The 18,710-nt window shown below is 37.4% G+C and overlaps 1 protein-coding gene across 1 annotated transcript in view; it reads right to left on the bottom strand.

The window, feature by feature from the left end:
• LOC110869950 overlaps positions 1 to 18,009 on the bottom strand; it is a 33,319-nt gene extending 15,310 nt beyond the window's left edge. The window contains exons 1-4 of the mRNA XM_022119150.1: positions 17,637 to 18,009; positions 17,343 to 17,539; positions 2,925 to 3,285; positions 2,668 to 2,867 (exon numbers count right to left, since the gene is read on the bottom strand). Coding sequence (XP_021974842.1) covers positions 2,668 to 2,867; positions 2,925 to 3,285; positions 17,343 to 17,539; positions 17,637 to 18,009 — 1,131 coding nt within the window. The remainder of the gene's footprint in view (positions 1 to 2,667; positions 2,868 to 2,924; positions 3,286 to 17,342; positions 17,540 to 17,636) is intronic.
• Between the last annotated feature and the right edge of the window lie 701 nt (positions 18,010 to 18,710).

Consider the following 18,710-nt stretch of genomic DNA (forward strand, 5'->3'; position numbering starts at 1 on the left):
GAAAGGTTTTGTGACATCATCCGAGTTTTTGAATATCCCCTGTCCAAAACCGATCAATTCTGTTCCAATAAGTGACGATGTCACAAACTTTGACAATGTCAAAGTTGAAGATTGCGATGAAAAATCTGATGATGTAAACGAAAAATTAGAAAAACAAAAATTGTTTTTAAAATTAAAAGAAAAATTTCAGAAAACTGTTCTACAATCGACTGAAAAAGGTGAATGTTCTAAACAAAGACCTTTGAAGAAGAAAGTGGAACAGAAACAAAAAGATAATAAAAGTTCATCAGATCGATCATCCAATCAAAATAAAAAATTACAAAAAGTAAAAAATGAAAACTCAAAAACTGTAGGTAATAAGTGGTGCAGGTCGGACCATAGTGCTCAAAAGCCAAATCCAGCAAACTTGAGGAAGGAATATCACCAAGCCAGACAATGCTATGATTTGAGCGTTTGGTGTGAAGGTGGTATACGGTACGATAACAGAGTGTGTTACCGATGCGGTTTTCAAGGACACATTGTTGTTAACTGCCGGAATTGGAGTTATGAGACCAGAAGATGCTACGATTGTCAGATCAAAGTTCATTTGCGATGAAAAATCTGATGATGTAAATGAAAAATTAGAAAAACAAAAATTGTTTTTAAAATTAAAAGAAAAATTTCAGAAAACTGTTCTACAATCGACTGAAAAAGGTGAATGTTCTAAACAAAGACCTTTGAAGAAGAAAGTGGAACAGAAACAAAAAGATAATAAAAGTTCATCAGATCGATCATCCAATCAAAATAAAAAATTACAAAAAGTAAAAAATGAAAACTCAAAAACTGTAGGTAATAAGTGGTGCAGGTCGGACCATAGTGCTCAAAAGCCAAATCCAGCAAACTTGAGGAAGGAATATCACCAAGCCAGACAATGCTATGATCTGAGCGTTTGGTGTGAAGGTGGTATACGGTACGATAACAGAGTGTGTTACCGATGCGGTTTTCAAGGACACATTGCTGTTAACTGCCGGAATTGGAGTTATGAGACCAGAAGATGCTACGATTGTCAGATCAAAGGTCATATTGCCAGAGATTGCCCAAGGAGATCAAATGAAAGATCGAGGGCTGTATCTCAGAAAGTGGCAAGAATTCCAGTCAAGGTCAAACCCAAAGAACTGAAAGTTCAAGAACCAAAAGTTCAAAAACCAAAAGTTTAAGAACAGAAAGTTCAAGAGACGAAAGTGAAGCTTTCGCAGGGGCATAAAGACAGACTGAGGAAAAAGAGGAAAAAGGCGAGAGAGTATCTCGAGAAGATTTTGTCCTCGGGTTCACCGGACATATCGAATAAGAGTTCTGATGAATCAACTTCCTCGGCTGCAAAGTCAAGCAAGATGAATCAACTTCCTCTTTAGTCCTCAGATTTGTATCTGATGAATTCATCTTGCTTGACTTTGCAGCCGAGGAAGTTGATTCATCAGAACTCTTATTTGATATGTCCGGTGAACCCGAGGACAAAATCTTCTCGAGATACTCTCTCGCCATTTTCCTCTTTTTCCTCAGTCTGTCTTTCTGCCCTTGCGAAAGCTTCACTTTCGTCTCTTGAACTTTCTGTTCTTCAACTTTTGGTTTTTGAACTTTTGGTTCTTGAACTTTCAGTTCTTTGGGTTTGACCTTGACTGGAATTCTTGCCACTTTCTGATATACAGCCCTCGATCTTTCATTTGATCTCCTTGGGCAATCTCTGGCAATATGACCTTTGATCTGACAATCGTAGCATCTTCTGGTCTCATAACTCCAATTCCGGCAGTTAACAGCAATGTGTCCTTGAAAACCGCATCGGTAACACACTCTGTTATCGTACCGTATACCACCTTCACACCAAACGCTCAGATCATAACATTGTCTGGCTTGGTGATATTCCTTCCTCAAGTTTGCTGGATTTGGCTTTTGAGCACTATGGTCCGACCTGCACCACTTATTACCTACAGTTTTTGAGTTTTCATTTTTTACTTTTTGTAATTTTTTATTTTGATTGGATGATCGATCTGATGAACTTTTATTATCTTTTTGTTTCTGTTCCACTTTCTTCTTCAAAGGTCTTTGTTTAGAACATTCACCTTTTTCAGTCGATTGTAGAACAGTTTTCTGAAATTTTTCTTTTAATTTTAAAAACAATTTTTGTTTTTCTAATTTTTCATTTACATCATTAGATTTTTCATCGCAATCTTCAACTTTGACATTGTCAAAGTTTGTGACATCGTCACTTATTGGAACAGAATTGATCGGTTTTGGACAGGGGATATTCAAAAACTCGGATGATGTCACAAAACCTTTCAATTTCTTTTCGAGCTCATCAATTTTCTTTCTAGAATTCTCAGCTTCATTTTCAAACTGAGATATTTTACTGAGCTGAGAAGCAATTGTATTCTCATTTTCAATTTTCATGTTTTCAAGAACAGACTTTTCATTTTCCAAAGCTTTTATCTGTTCTTGAAATTTCTTTTCATTTGCTTTCAGATTTTTGTTTTCAAGTTTTATCCAGAAATCTTCATTTTCCGAAGATTTCTGTTTGCTTTCAAACTCCTTTTCTTTTTCTTTCAAAGCTTTGTTTTCTGATGTCAAACTGTTCAAATTATCCAACAGTTTGTCATTTTCAGCTTTCAGTTTCTCACAATTTCCCTGCAACACCAGAATCTGTTTTTCATCAGTTTGCTTCTCAACTTCCAACTCCTTGACTTTTGATGTCAAACTTTCCGCATTCTTCAACAGTTTGTCATAGTCAGTCTTGAAGCTGTCACACTTAGAGCACACTGTTTCACAATTTGACAACGCAAACTTTGCAGATTCCTCAGCACTTGAAGCTTCCTTTTCATTTGCCCTGACTGTACCTGCACAAAATATTTTAACGAAATCAAGAGGATTTTCATTTACATCCATATAACAACCTCTCTTAAAATCGTATTTCATCACATATTTTGCTCTAACACATTCAACTATCCTTTTGATCATCTCCTCAATCACATCTAAACCCAAACCCAACACATGATTTTCCAACACTTTAATCATATCTTTTCTTTTCTTTCTGCTTTCAACTTCATGAGTTTTAAGTTTGCTGATAAATTTGTTTAGATGTAATTTTGAAAAATTGGAATCCTTCCTTAAATTTTCTAAACATTCACTCCATTCAACAGGTAATGCATCTGCAAACTTTTCTATCTTTTCACCATCTGATAGAAATATCTCATGTTCTTTCAAGTATTCAAGTAAGACTCCATATCGGTTTTCTAACTCTTCCAAAGTTTCATTCTGCAAACTCACAAAATATTTAAATCTTTTGACCCATCCATCATTTTTCACATTTCTATAACTGTCATCCATAAAACCTCGATGCCAATCATTAAATCTCTCAAAATAATAGTTTTCTTGTTCATCAAATACCATCACCATATTTCAAATTATTCCGGCACGTCTTTGTTGAACACAAAAGTGAAACTGTAGCTGTCACAAAAGAGAATTGGTCAAGTGTCGTAAAAGCGAACCAGAATTGACCGTAAAAGCGGACCAAAATTTGTCCGTAAAAGCGGACCAGAATTTGTCCGTAAAAGCGGACCAGAATTTGTCTTAAAAGCGGACTAGATTATGTCGTTCGAGCGGACCAGTTATTGTCTTAAAAGCGGACCAGATTGTGTCTTAAAAGCGGACCAGATTGTGTCTTAAAAGCGGACCAAATTATGTCTATGCCGTAAAAGCGGACCTTATTCGGAACACATTTTGACCCATTTTTAGTCCGTATTTCAGTCCAAAACTTTCAAGGGTTTATCTTTGTTCAATAATACACAATCTGTGAACTTTTGGTCCAATTTTGTCCGGTAAAATTTCCTGAATTGATGAAAGAAGGTGTAGAAATCAGAATTTTGAGCGAAAATCGAGCTAAACGGTAAGAACTCTTCCTCCTGAGCTCTGATACCACTTGTAGGAACGTTTGAAGACCTGACGAGTCGATCAGAAGAGCACTTAGACAGAATAAGAGGCGGAATTCATTGATTCGGTCTTCGTAAAGCTTGATTTCACTATTTAACGTCTCGTTTATTGATCAATTGACAACTATACAAGTTCCGGAGACAAATTGGCAGGGCTTCGCCGTGACGTACAAGACTAACTGATCAGGTCCACTCCAACGACCTATATATAGACTATCTGGTTCGCTTTTATGTCATGACATAAAAGCGGACCTAACAGATTGACATAAAAGCGGACCTATCAAGTGACACAAAAGCGGACCTCACCTTTGACATAAAAGCGGACCTAACTAAACTTATGTGTTTCTTGATTTCCGTTCACTCTATAATCAGCTCTAACCTAAGACTCGAACTAAGATGTAGTCGACAGACAACTGCACCAACAGACTCCCCCTTGAATGTTGACGGAATCTTCAGTGAGAGTCTTCAAACATTACAACTCTTCACTCTTAATCGGTCTTCTTCAGGAACTCTGCCTGGAATCATATCTTCTTCAGGAACTTCCTCCTGGAATCATATCTTCTTCAGGAACTTCCTCCTGGAATCATGTGCCTGGATCTTTCTCTGGCTATAACTTTCATCAAACTCCCCCTATCATCATGCTAGGATCGCTGTCTGGAATTTGTTATCACCATTGAACTTATATCCTGGCTTTTTCTCTATTCAGCTTAAACACCTACACAAATCTCAAACACTAATAAGAACAAACAATATTATGATTCAACTAAACATTTGAGAATCTTTCACATTTAAAATTTTTCAAAAATTTGAACATTCCAAATTCTGATTCAACTTAATGAATCATTTTAAACATTTCAAACCATTTAACCAACCTGTCTGTTCATCATGTTTAGCCTTCGAGATTTTGAATGTCAGCTTTTTAACATCAGTTGTCGAAAAGCTTTTTGGATTTTTCAAATATGAAACACAAATGCAATAACTACAATTAAAATGCAGAAATGAAATATATACAAACATATTTTTGTGAGTTCGTGCAAGAGGATCATATCAGCTGCTGACTAGACACTAGCACCGTTAAGCTGTTATTTCATTTTAAGCTTTTAAACAGTTCGCGTTGATTGTCGATATATTGATCTACTTAAATTCTAACAAAATGTTCAACCTGTTCGGGATACTGAATTAGTGTTTTAAAACTTAAACATCTTCATGTGTCCCACCTCAGTATATACTCCCGTATCCAGACCCCAGTATTCAGTCTTACAGGTGAGTATACCACAGATGATATCTGTTCAGGGGTTAAATGCGAGGGCCGTGAGAGCTCAGGTCGATACTTCCGTATACGCAGAGAGATGACGGCTTCGACTTTAAGGTGGGTCCCCTTTAGAGGATCTTTTATTACAGCAGCAAAGATTATCAATTTTATTGTTTTATCAGATTGCTGAGGGCGAGCTTGTATTTCAAAGCTTTTTGCAGAAAGTATTATCCGGGGACTAGGTCAGTACTTCCATACAGCAGAAGTCCCGGGATAATACCCCAGATATCACTGAGCATAAAGACCTAGTATCTCAGAATACGGGACCCTTCAAACAGGATTTCAGGGGTTACCTATATATCCTGGAGGTGTTCCCCACGTAGATGCAAGTGAAATTTATGTTTATATCCCAAACCGATCTACTAATTCTGTAAAAACCTACCGGCACATCTTTAGCGAGACTGCTTAATTGCATTTATACATTACAAATCTTTAGCGTACTGTGCCAGTCTAGCTGATGTACTATCATTTCCCCTATTTGCACCAAAACTCATTTTTAATTTTTCAATGTTTTTGACATTTTCAAATTTTCTAATTTTTTTAAAATTTTTCTCCCCCTAAAATCAAAATATGTTTCAAATTTGATTTTCTGGGAAAATTTGAAACAAACTGTACAAAGTTGACAACTTGATGAGAATCGCATCAATTCTCCATCCACATGGCGTAAACAATCAGAACTCCCCCTCTCAACAAACTATTTTCCCATTATGATCTCAAAACGTTTACCAAACATTTGTAGGTACTGGGGATCAAATCATGTAGTTAACTCAAGTTCAATTTAATGACCTTGATTAACCACTTGTAGGATTGATCTGATTCAAAATCTGAACCACTTGAATCAATCACAAACAAACCTTTTACCTTTTGAATGAATGATGTTAACGAATAAAATTTTAAGAAAGATGTCGATTCATGCTCCACGCTTACCAACCTGGGAGCTCCGGCAAGTCAGGTTTTTCATTTAAAAAGATCCACCCAAGCCCGACCAGCCTTGGGTGTTTTCGACAATTTTACCTCAACCAATGGCTCCTCTGGCTTTGACGAACCAAAATCATTGCCTGCAGATGGCTTGTCTGACTTTGATGAGTCAGATTCATCGCCGGGAAGTGAAAACTTCACTTTCTTCTTCTTCTTATCCTCTTTAGTCCTCAGATTTGTATCTGATGAATTCATCTTGCTTGACTTTGCAGCCGAGGAAGTTGATTCATCAGAACTCTTATTCGATCTGTCTGTCACACCCCGACCATGTGGAACAACAAAACGTGGCGGAAACGTCGGGGAGTGTTGTAACAGAATCATTGTTTCATAATACATGGAAATTGAAATATTGTTTTATTGATTAAATGGACTCATTGTTCTAATACAATCAAATAAGTACAACTATGATCTTCCAAGTTTTAAAGTTGCTAAGGCACGAGTCCATCCTAAATGTAGCATATATCAACAATCATCTCAAGACGGCACCTGAAACATGTGTAAAAATAGGTACGTCAGCATAAAAATGCCTGTGAGATACATAGGTTTTGTGAAAATGGGATTCATGACTTGAGTTTAAAGAAAACGTTTAATAACAGTCAGTCATGGACCTTGTAATTTGCTTTGTCTTGTAAATCATTAAAAAAAATGGTAAAATCAGATGATATGTAAAAATAAGAGAACACTGTGTGGTTAAATGGATAACCATGTAAAATGAGTTTGTATAAGATAAGTCGTTTGTAAATCATTGTCTTGTGAAAAGTGTGTTATTTGTATAAAATGTTATATGACCTAAATTGAAATGATTCAAATAACGCTACGATATGTGATACCATACAAACACTTATATATAGGAAGTACCAGCGGCGTATCCACCATGCTTGTATCATATTACACCCGCCTCGTTACTTAAGTCACTTACGCCAACCAAACCACCAATATAGAATGTTCATGTTTAAATCAATAGTCCAAGGTTATTGTATAACTCAAGTTAAATGTAAACCATGTAATGTATAAACAAAAGTTATGTATGGTAAGTGAAATGAGATTTCTTAAACCACAAGTAAAAATTGTACAAAACAAGGTGTTTGAATAAATCAAAAGTTATGCTTTGTAAAATAATGTAAGGTTAAACGAATAACCTTATAGTAGCATATTAACAGTATACTTTGGATTTGTAAATAACATATTAAAAATATGTTTTGGTTTGTTGATAAAATGCATAGGTTGGTTCTGTACAATACCACACATGAGAGTATATCAAACTATACTTTTTGGGAGTATATCAAAATATACTTTAAAGGTGCGATTTAAGAATTCATTCATACCTAGTGCATCAAACTACACCTTTGAGACTATAAGGATACCACAAAGGAAATCCCTATTTGGATGGAGAAACAAATTGGTTTCAGACATTCCATGACAACAGGAATGGGGTGTCTAGTCCTATAGCGCTATATCATACTACCAATCGGTCTGGTGAACAAAATAAGTACTATTCCAACAATTACTTTTGTAATCTTTGAGAAATCAGTGTTTAAACCATAGATAGTCATTTAGTTTGTCAAAAGATAAATACTAACATGTATAATCAATTATACTTTGAAATCATGAAAATAACAGATAGGTACACATGCTTCACCCCAAAACATTTGAAAACAGTAAAAGAGGGGAACTATGTACTCACCTGAGATTGCTTAGAAGTTCTTGTATGATAACCAAACAATGCTAGAGATCACGGAATATCAAACGACACCTAATAGGTAGCTATGTTAATATACCGGACCTAAATCGGAGGATCGGATAGTATGCGGGTTCGTAAACCAAACGAGTATGGAGACTCGTGTAATATGGTTTAACAAAACCAACATACTAAAATGAAACCTAACCTAAGTGCTTGCGACCCATTACGACCCGTTTAGGTAGCTTATGCTACCTTACGCGTCTGGAACGCCTAACATCGTGACCACAAGGCATAACCTCGGGAGGTTATAGCTATGGTCATCTAATGTGTTTGGTCGGATCCTAATGATCGACAAATGGGTCGGGTTCGAAAGTATAAGCGATGGTTTAGATCGCTTACCTTACGACCCTATATACGCACTATACTAAAAGTGACGAGCTAAGCATGTTAGAACATGCTTAACTAAGTTTAGAAAACACGTTTGGCATTAAAGCAAACGGCTTTGATGCTCACGAGTAGTTTGGTTACAAAATATGTAAGAATGCACATTTTGGCCGAAACTAGACTCATCACTGAGCGTAGATAACGTGGTAATCAGTAGGTATAGTCACTACGGACTATAACCATCGTGATCACGCTCACGTTATGAAGTTCCATGAACTTCGGGTTGACCATAGGCTGGTCAATGCAGAAAGTCAACAAAACGTTGACTTTCGGACTCGAAAAGCGAATAAAAGAACGAAAGAAGACTTACGGAGGGTCCCCGAATGCTAATCTAGATCAAAGAGCTCAGGTATGAAGCAATGGCATCAACTTAGAGCATTTTGATCAGATTGTGTGAGTTTTTAGCAACAAGGGGGGGGGGTATTTATAGGAAAGGCAAAGCCGTTAGGATCGTTTCTTGATTTTCGTGCCACGATCCTAAGCGTCCACTTGTCAAAATGTTATGGTTACTGAAAATGGCCATTGGCCCTTGATTGGGTGAAAGGGCATTGCCCCTTGAACGAACGAAAGGCCAACTGCAAGTGGATTCAATGAATCTGCTGTACTAGGGACTCCTTACGGACCGTATGGGTTTTGGCTTACGGTCCGTAAGCCCTTAGTTTGGCAGATTTACAGTTTTGGTCCCTGCAGCTCCAAAACTTGGTATTTGATGCATTTTTGACACGTTTAAGCCCCGTTAACCCCATTTCAAAGCTCTAAAATGATGTTAAAGTATAGGGAACTTAAAATGTGCTCAAAGATATCTCGGATGTCGGTTCGTTTGGCCGTACGGTCGCGATGTTCGGTTAATTACGACGGAATGCGCATATGCGCGAAAGACGATCCAAATTGCGCGACGAATGGATTTTTTTCTCATGCCATACACTAAGGCATAATATAAGGATGCTTACATAAATTTTTGGATGTCCGGATGTATTCAGAACGTAAGTTATGCGCGAAAGTGCAAACTTGTGCACTTTTTGACACTTTTAGTCCCTGAATGATCCAAAAGTTTGTTTTAGCATACCAAACACCTCAAGGCCTATTTCTAAGCTATGTAAAGGATATTTATGGTATGTTTAACTTATGGACGTGTTCCGGAATGTTCGTTACAGTTCAAATTGGCATACTTTCGCAGTTTGTCAAGTTTAGTCCCTGTAAGCGAATTAACTTGTTTTTGCCATACCAAAGCCTTCAAAACTTATTTCTAAGTTATGTAAAAGTTATTTAAGGTATGTTAAGCCTATGTCACTATTCCGGAGTGTTCGTTGGATTAAACTGGTTATTTTTACGCATCAGAGCGCGTATAACCTTCCAGAGAGCGATTTAAAGCTTAAAATCGAACAAGAGTTGATGTGTGCAAATGATACACATATTTTTACGAATCCCAAGTATGAGATACAATATTTCATTGTTTTGGAATTTGTTTGATGGTTGAAGTGACACAGGTGTCACAGTCTCCCCTACTTTAGAAAATTTCGTCCCGAAATTTAATTCTAGAGGAAACTTGTGAAGACAGCTGTGACGGTTTCGCCTTCTAATAGATCCCTTGAACCCTTAAGTAAAACTCGGGGCCATGTTAGGACTCTTAGCGAATTTGTTAACCCTCAAAGTGAATTCCTTGTTATAATAAAACATGGAATTTTGAACTACGGACAGAAGAACGTTTCTTATGAAGACTTATCATAGGAAACTTGGTGTGTGATTGAGATCAGAATTGGGGGAGCGTGAGGATAAATGACATTGGTCGAGGTCCGTGACTTCTCCCGTATCATTATTCTTGTCACTAGGTCTTAACACATGATGAAGCTTCCTGTGGCTCCTGTGCACTGAATTCCATAATTATGTAGGCCTCCATAATTACGTAATTCCTTGCACAGTAAGCACGGTCCATTTCATAATGCGTAGGAAAAATTACTTGAATAAACATGAAGCGATTCGACTAGACCACCAAAGGTTCCTTTTAATTAGATCAACGAACGATCTTTTTAACTAGATCAACACATGATCTTCTTAACTAGGCCGTCGTACGATCTCTTTAAATAGACCACTTAAGGGATCATTTTTAGTTACATCATCACATGATATTTCTAATCAGATTTTCAAGATCAATCTGTTTAAGCAGACCATTCAAGAGGTCCAATTATAGAATAATACTTTATAACCAGAGGGACTTAACTACAATGTTGAAATCCATTAAGGGTTTAAGATAGTATCTTTGGATATCCTATTATGAATCTCTCGTATGAGATATGAAAGATTCTATGAGGATTTGGATGGATCATATACAACCACAAAACATGTAAGAAAGCACATAAGCACAAGTTTAGTTAACTTGATTCTTTATTTTGTTACCTTTAGGTATGGATATTCAAAGCACACTAGGAATCCAATCCATGGATTTCATTTGGTACTTTAATGATTTTTAAGGATCTGTCTATAAAGATAGAGGGATTCTCAATAAGAGTTTGACTTTGTTTCTTAAAAGAAACGAGAGTTTAAGGGTCTTGGGGAGATCACAAGTGATCATAATATGATAGAACCATGTGAGTAGTTTGTCTTTGGGTTGACATCATAAGGTTTCATCAAGCATTCATACAAACGCATAAATTTTGCAGAAAAAAAAACAACAAATCTTTATTTATGTAACAACGGAATTGTCTTGAAGTGTCAAAAGATAACAACCAAGGAAACACAAAACACTAATTGTTCACTGCTGCATCATTGTTCATATTTGCCTCATTGATGTTGAACACTCGTCCACGCGCTGGAGGTATGTTAACAAGCCTTGGGCGATTGTTCCTGTAGTGGGTAAGGTCACCACAGTTATAACATGACCCTGGAGGGAACCGTGCTTGAACAGCAGTAGGGTTTGCAGCAGCTTGATTTGCATAACGACAAACATTGATCAAATGTCCCAACCGCCCACAGTGGGTACATTTGTGACACTGCTCTTGCTCTAGATGATGACGGTTGCATTTGTTGCACAAAGGTGCGGTACCAACATAGTTTTGTCTTTTACGAGGTTGTGCTGGCTGGTTCGGTGCAACTTGTTTGTCTTGAGCAGTTACAGCGTAGCTTTGAGAGGCTTTGCGCTTCTTCTTCTTGGACCCCTCAGCATTTTCTTCCTTTGGTTCCACATGAGCAGTCTTGTCAGATGGTCTTAAGTCGCCCTTCTGAAACAGCTTGCGCTTCCTGATATGGGATTCAGTCAGAGTGGCAGCCAATTCAATGGCTTGTCTGACAGTAGTAGGGTTGCTGCCAGTAACGATATCCTGAACTACGTCAGGAAGCCCATCAATGTATTTCTCAATTGCCTTATCCAGAGGCGTAACCATAGTAGGGCATAACAAGCTCAATTCCTCATAACGGTCAGTATAGGCTCGATGTTCCCCACTGTCTTGCTTTAAATCATCAAATTCCCTTTCTAGAGCCCTAAGCTCATGACGAGGACATAATTCCTTCATCATAAGAGCCCTAAGCTCGGCCCAAGTCTGTGCTAATGCAACCTCAGCACCGCGGTCTCTCATAACCCCGTTCCACCACGTAAGAGCCCTCTTCTGAAACACACTCGAAGAAAACTCGACCTTGCGATTTTCAGGACACTGAACGTGACGGAAAGTATTCTCAATGCTCTCGAACCATTGAAGAAGCCCAGTTGCTCCCTCAGAACCACTAAACTTGAGTGGTTTAGCCGAGTTAAAAATCTTGAAATTGCATGGAGAATTGTTGTTGTTGATGGCTTGAGTTATTTGAGCATAAAGATTTGGGAAGGCAGCAGCCATTTGCTGCGCGATAATTTCCGCCAGTTCGGCATTCGCCATCTGATTGTCGCGTCGAGGAGGCATTCTAAAAGAGGAAACATGAGAGGAAACGAGTGAGAGAGCTAGACGAAAAGAATGAGATGAAACAAATCTGATGAAAGCAAGGATAGTGGTCATTTGTTTGTTACTACAAAGCAACAAACGACCTGGGTGATTAATCAAAGCAAATAGGTCAAAAATAATGTATCGCGAAGACATGCTCGCCTATAAGTGGACACTCACCCCAAGAGTTCCCAGGTAAGAGTGACTGGTCCGATCATGAGGATTTGTACGAACACTCTAGCCTTAGACAGAAAACTCAGGGTACATGCACCCACTCTTCCAGTTTGCATGTGTTCACATTATTTAGACCAACTTTGACGGGATTTTGAAAATTCAAAGGGGTTCAAAACCTTATAACAGAGGGTTCAAAACCTAGTAATCAATCATCCTAAAACAGATGATTAGTTTTCAAAGCGGTTTTGAAATTTATGTTCTTGTTGTGGTCGTCGCCTAAGGATAGGTGACGGTATTGTTTTATAACTAAACGCAAGTGAACTCGCGTTAGGGTCCTAGGAAGGTTATAGACTAGGTCAAAGCATTACTAATAACCTAATTCCCTATAACCATCGGCTCTGATACCAACTTTTCTGTCACACCCCGACCACGTGGAACAACAAAACGTGGCGGAAACGTCGGGGAGTGTTGTAACAGAATCATTGTTTCATAACACATGGAAATTGAAATATTGTTTTATTGATTAAATGGACTCATTGTTCTAATACAATCAAATAAGTACAACTATGATCTTCCAAGTTTTAAAGTTGCTAAGGCACGAGTCCATCCTAAATGTAGCATATATCAACAATCATCTCAAGACGACACCTGAAACATGTGTAAAAATAGGTACGTCAGCATAAAAATGCCTGTGAGATACATAGGTTTTGTGAAAATGGGATTCATGACTTGAGTTTAAAGAAAACGTTTAATAACAGTCAGTCATGGACCTTGTAATTTGCTTTGTCTTGTAAATCATTAAAAAAAATGGTAAAATCAGATGATATGTAAAAATAAGAGAACACTGTGTGGTTAAATGGATAACCATGTAAAATGAGTTTGTATAAGATAAGTCGTTTGTAAATCATTGTCTTGTGAAAAGTGTGTTATTTGTATAAAATGTTATATGACCTAAATTGAAATGATTCAAATAACGCTACGATATGTGATACCATACAAACACTTATATATAGGAAGTACCAGCGGCATATCCACCATGCTTGTATCATATTACACCCGTCTCGTTACTTAAGTCACTTACGCCAACCAAACCACCAATATAGAATGTTCATGTTTAAATCAATAGTCCAAGGTTATTGTATAACTCAAGTTAAATGTAAACCATGTAATGTATAAACAAAAGTTATGTATGGTAAGTGAAATAAGATTTCTTAAACCACAAGTAAAAATTGTACAAAACAAGGTGTTTGAATAAATCAAAAGTTATGCTTTGTAAAATAATGTAAGGTTAAATGAATAACCTTATAGTAGCATATTAACAGTATACTTTGGATTTGTAAATAACATATTAAAAATATGTTTTGGTTTGTTGATAAAATGCATAGGTTGGTTCTGTACAATACCACACATGAGAGTATATCAAACTATACTTTTTGGGAGTATATCAAAATATACTTTAAAGGTGCGATTTAAGAATTCATTCAGACCTAGTGCATCAAACTACACCTTTGAGACTATAAGGATACCACAAAGGAAATCCCTATTTGGATGGAGAAACAAATTGGTTTCAGACATTCCATGACAACAGGAATGGGGTGTCTAGTCCCATAGCGCTATATCATACTATCAATCGGTCTGGTGAACAAAATAAGTACTATTCCAACAATTACTTTTGTAATCTTTGAGAAATCAGTGTTTAAACCATAGATAGTCATTTAGTTTGTCAAAAGATAAATACTACCATGTATAATCAATTATACTTTGAAATCATGAAAATAACAGATAGGTACACATGCTTCACCCAAAACAGTTGAAAACAGTAAAAGAGGGGAACTATGTACTCACCTGAGATTGCTTAGAAGTTCTTGTATGATAACCAAACAATGCTAGAGATCACGGAATATCAAACGGCACCTAATAGGTAGCTATGTTAATATACCGGACCTAAATCGGAGGATCGGATAGTATGCGGGTTCGTAAACCAAACGAGTATGGAGACTCGTGTAATATGGTTTAACAAAGCCTACATACTAAAATGAAACCTAACCTAAGTGCTTGCGACCCATTACGACCCGTTTAGGTTGCTTATGCTACCTTACGCATCGTTCGCGTAGAACGCGTCTGGAACGCCTAACATCGTGACCACAAGGCATAACCTCGGGAGGTTATAGCTATGGTCACCTAATGTGTTTGGTCGGATCCTAATGATTGACCAAATGGGTCGGGTTCGAAAGTATAAGCGATGGTTTAGATCGCTTACCTTACGACCCTATATACGCACTATACTAAAAGTGACGAGCAAAGCATGTTAGAACATGCTTAACTAAGTTTAGAAAACAGGTTTGGCATTAAAGCAAACGGCTTTGATGCTCACGAGTAGTTTGGTTACAAAATATGCAAGAATGCACATTTTGGCCGAAACTACGACTCGTCACTGAGCCTAGATAACGTGGTAATCAGTAGGTATAGTCACTACGGACTATAACCATCGTGATCACGCTCACGTTATGAAGTTCCATGAACTTCGGGTTGACCATGGCTGGTCAATGCAGAAAGTCAACAAAACGTTGACTTTTGGACTCGAAAAGCGAATAAAAGAACGAAAGAAGACTTACGGAGGGTCCCCGAATGCTAATCTAGATCAAAGAGCTCAGGTATGAAGCAATGGCATCAACTTACAGCATTTTGATCAGATTGTGTGAGTTTTTAGCAACAAGGGGGGGGTATTTATAGGAAAGGCAAAGCCGTTAGGATCGTTTCTTGATTTTCGTGCCACGATCCTAAGCGTCCACTTGTCAAAATGTTATGGTTACTGAAAATGGCCCTTGGCCCTTGATTGGGTGAAAGGGCATTGCCCCTTGAACGAACGAAAGGCCAACTGCAAGTGGATTCAATGAATCTGCTGTACTGGGGACTCCTTACGGACCGTATGGGTTTTGGATTACGGTCCGTAAGCCCTTAGTTTGGCAGATTTACAGTTTTGGTCCCTGCAGCTCCAAAACTTGGTATTTGATGCATTTTTGACACGTTTAAGCCCTGTTAACCCCATTTCAAAGCTCTAAAATTATGTTAAAGTATAGGGAACTTAAAATGTGCTCAAAGATATCTCGGATGTCGGTTCGTTTGGCCGTACGGTCGCGATGTTCGGTTAATTACGACGGAATGCGCATAAGCGCGAAAGACGATTCAAATTGCGCGATGAATGGATTTTTTTCTCATGCCATACACTAAGGCATAATATAAGGATGCTTACATAAATTTTTGGATGTCCGGATGTATTCAGAACATAAGCTATGTAAAGGATATTTATGGTATGTTTAACTTATGGACATGTTCCGGAATGTTCGTTACAGTTCAAATTGGTATACTTTCTCAGTTTGTCAAGTTTAGTCCCTGTAAGCGAATTAACTTGTTTTTGCCATACCAAAGCCTTCAAAACTTATTTCTAAGTTATGTAAAAGTTATTTAAGGTATGTTAAGCCTATGTCACTATTCCGGAGTGTTCGTTGGATTAAACTGGTTATTTTTACGCATCAGAGCGTGTATAACCTTCCAGAGAGCGATTTAAAGCTTAAAATCGAACAAGAGTTGATGTGTGCAAATGATACACATATTTTTACGAATCCCAAGTATGAGATACAATATTTCATTGTTTTGGAATTTGTTTGATGGTTGAAGTGACACTGGTGTCACACTGTCCGGTGAACCCGAGGACAAAATCTTCTCGAGATACTCTCTCGCCTTTTTCCTCTTTTTCCTCAGTCTGTCTTTCTGCCCCTGCGAAAGCTTCACTTTCGTCTCTTGAACTTTCTGTTCATGAACTTTTGGTTTTTGAACTTTTGGTTCTTGAACTTTCAGTTCTTTGGGTTTAACCTTGACTGGAATTCTTGCCACTTTCTGAGATACAGCCCTCGATCTTTCATTTGATCTCCTTGGGCAATCTCTGGCAATATGACCTTTGCTCTGACAATCGTAGCATCTTCTGGTCTCATAACTCCAATTCCGGCAATTAACAGCAATGTGTCCTTGAAAACCGCATCGGTAACACACTCTGTTATCGTACCGTATACCACCTTCACACCAAAGCTCAGATCATAGCATTGTCTGACTTGGTGATATTCCTTCCTCAAGTTTGCTGGATTTGGCTTTTGAGCACTGTGGTCCGACCTGCACCACTTATTACCTACAGTTTTTGAGTTTTCATTTTTTACTTTTTGTAATTTTTTATTTTGATTGGATGATCGATCTGATGAACTTTTATTATCTTTTTGTTTCTGTTCCACTTTCTTCTTCAAAGGTCTTTGTTTAGAACATTCACCTTTTTCAGTCGATTGTAGAACAGTTTTCTGAAAATTTTCTTTTAATTTTAAAAATAATTTTTGTTTTTCTATTTTTTCATTTACATCATCAGATTTTTCATCGCAATCTTCAACTTTGACATTGTCAAAGTTTGTGACATCGTCACTTATTGGAACATAATTGATCGGTTTTGGACAGGGGATATTCAAAAACTCGGATGATGTCACAAAACCTTTCAATTTCTTTTCGAGCTCATCAATTTTCTTTCTAGAATTCTCAGCTTCATTTTCAAACTGAGATATTTTACTGAGCTGAGAAGCAATTGTATTCTCATTTTCTATTTTCATGTTTTCAAGAACAGACTTTTCATTTTCCAAAGCTTTTATCTGTTCTTGAAATTTCTTTTCGTTTGCTTTCAGATTTTTGTTTTCAAGTTTTATCCAGAAATCTTCATTTTCCGAAGATTTCTGTTTGCTTTCAAACTCCTTTTCTTTTTCTTTCAAAGCTTTGTTTTCTGATGTCAAACTGTTCAAATTATCCAACAGTTTGTCATTTTCAGCTTTCAGTTTCTCACAATTTCCCTGCAACACCAGAATCTGTTTTTCATCAGTTTGCTTCTCAACTTCCAACTCCTTGACTTTTGATGTCAAACTTTCCGCATTCAACAGTTTGTCATAGTCAGTCTTGAAGCTGTCACACTTAGAGCACACTGTTTCACAATTTGACAACGCAATCTTTGCAGATTCCTCAGCACTTGAAGCTTCCTTTTCATTTGCCCTGACTGTACCTGCACAAAATATTTTAACGAAATCAAGAGGATTTTCATTTACATCCATATAACAACCTCTCTTAAAATCGTATTTCATCACATATTTTGCTCTAACACATCTCCTCAATCACATCTAAACCCAAACCCAACACATGATTTTCCAACACTTTAATCATATCTTTTCTTTTCTTTCTGCTTTCAACTTCATGAGTTTTAAGTTTGCTGATGAATTTGTTTAGATGTAATTTTGAAAAACTGGAATCCTTCCTTAAATTTTCTAAACATTCACTCCATTCAACAGGTAATGCATCTGCAAACTTTTCTATCTTTTCACCATCTGATAGAAATATCTCATGTTCTTTCAAGTATTCAAGTAAGACTCCATATCGGTTTTCTAACTCTTCCAAAGTTTCATTCTGCAAACTCACAAAATATTTAAATCTTTTGACCCATCCATCCTTTTTCACATTTCTATAACTGTCATCCATAAAACCTCGATGCCAATCATTAAATCTCTCAAAATAATAGTTTTCTTGTTCATCAAATACCATCGCCATATTTCAAATTATTCCGGCACGTCTTTGTTGAACACAAAAGTGAAACTGTAGCTGTCACAAAAGCGAATTGGTCAAGTGTCGTAAAAGCGAACCAGAATTGACCATAAAAGCGGACCAGAATTTGTCCGTAAAAGCGGACCAGAATTTGTCCGTAAAAGCGGACCAGAATTTGTCTAAAAAGAGGACCAGATTATGTCATTCGAGCGGACCAGTTATTGTCTTAAAAGCGGACCAGATTGTGTCTTAAAAGCGGACCAGATTGTGTCGTTCGAGCGGACCAGTTATTGTCTTAAAAGCGGACCAGATTGTGTCTTAAAAGCGGACCAGATTGTGTCTTAAAAGCGGACCAGATTATGTCTATGCCGTAAAAGCGGACCTTATTCGGAACACATTTTGACCCATTTTTAGTCCGTATTTCAGTCCAAAACTTTCAAGGGTTTATCTTTGTTCAATAATACACAATCTGTGAACTTTTGGTCCAATTTTGTCCGATAAAATTTCCTGAATTGATGAAAGAAGGTGTAGAAATCAGAATTTTGAGCTAAAATCGAGCTAAACGGTAAGAACTCTTTCTCCTGAGCTCTGATACCACTTGTAGGAACGTTTGAAGACCTGACGAGTCGGTCAGAAGA

Source organism: Helianthus annuus, chromosome 8, assembly GCF_002127325.2.
Source record: "Helianthus annuus cultivar XRQ/B chromosome 8, HanXRQr2.0-SUNRISE, whole genome shotgun sequence".
NCBI lineage: Eukaryota > Viridiplantae > Streptophyta > Magnoliopsida > Asterales > Asteraceae > Helianthus > Helianthus annuus.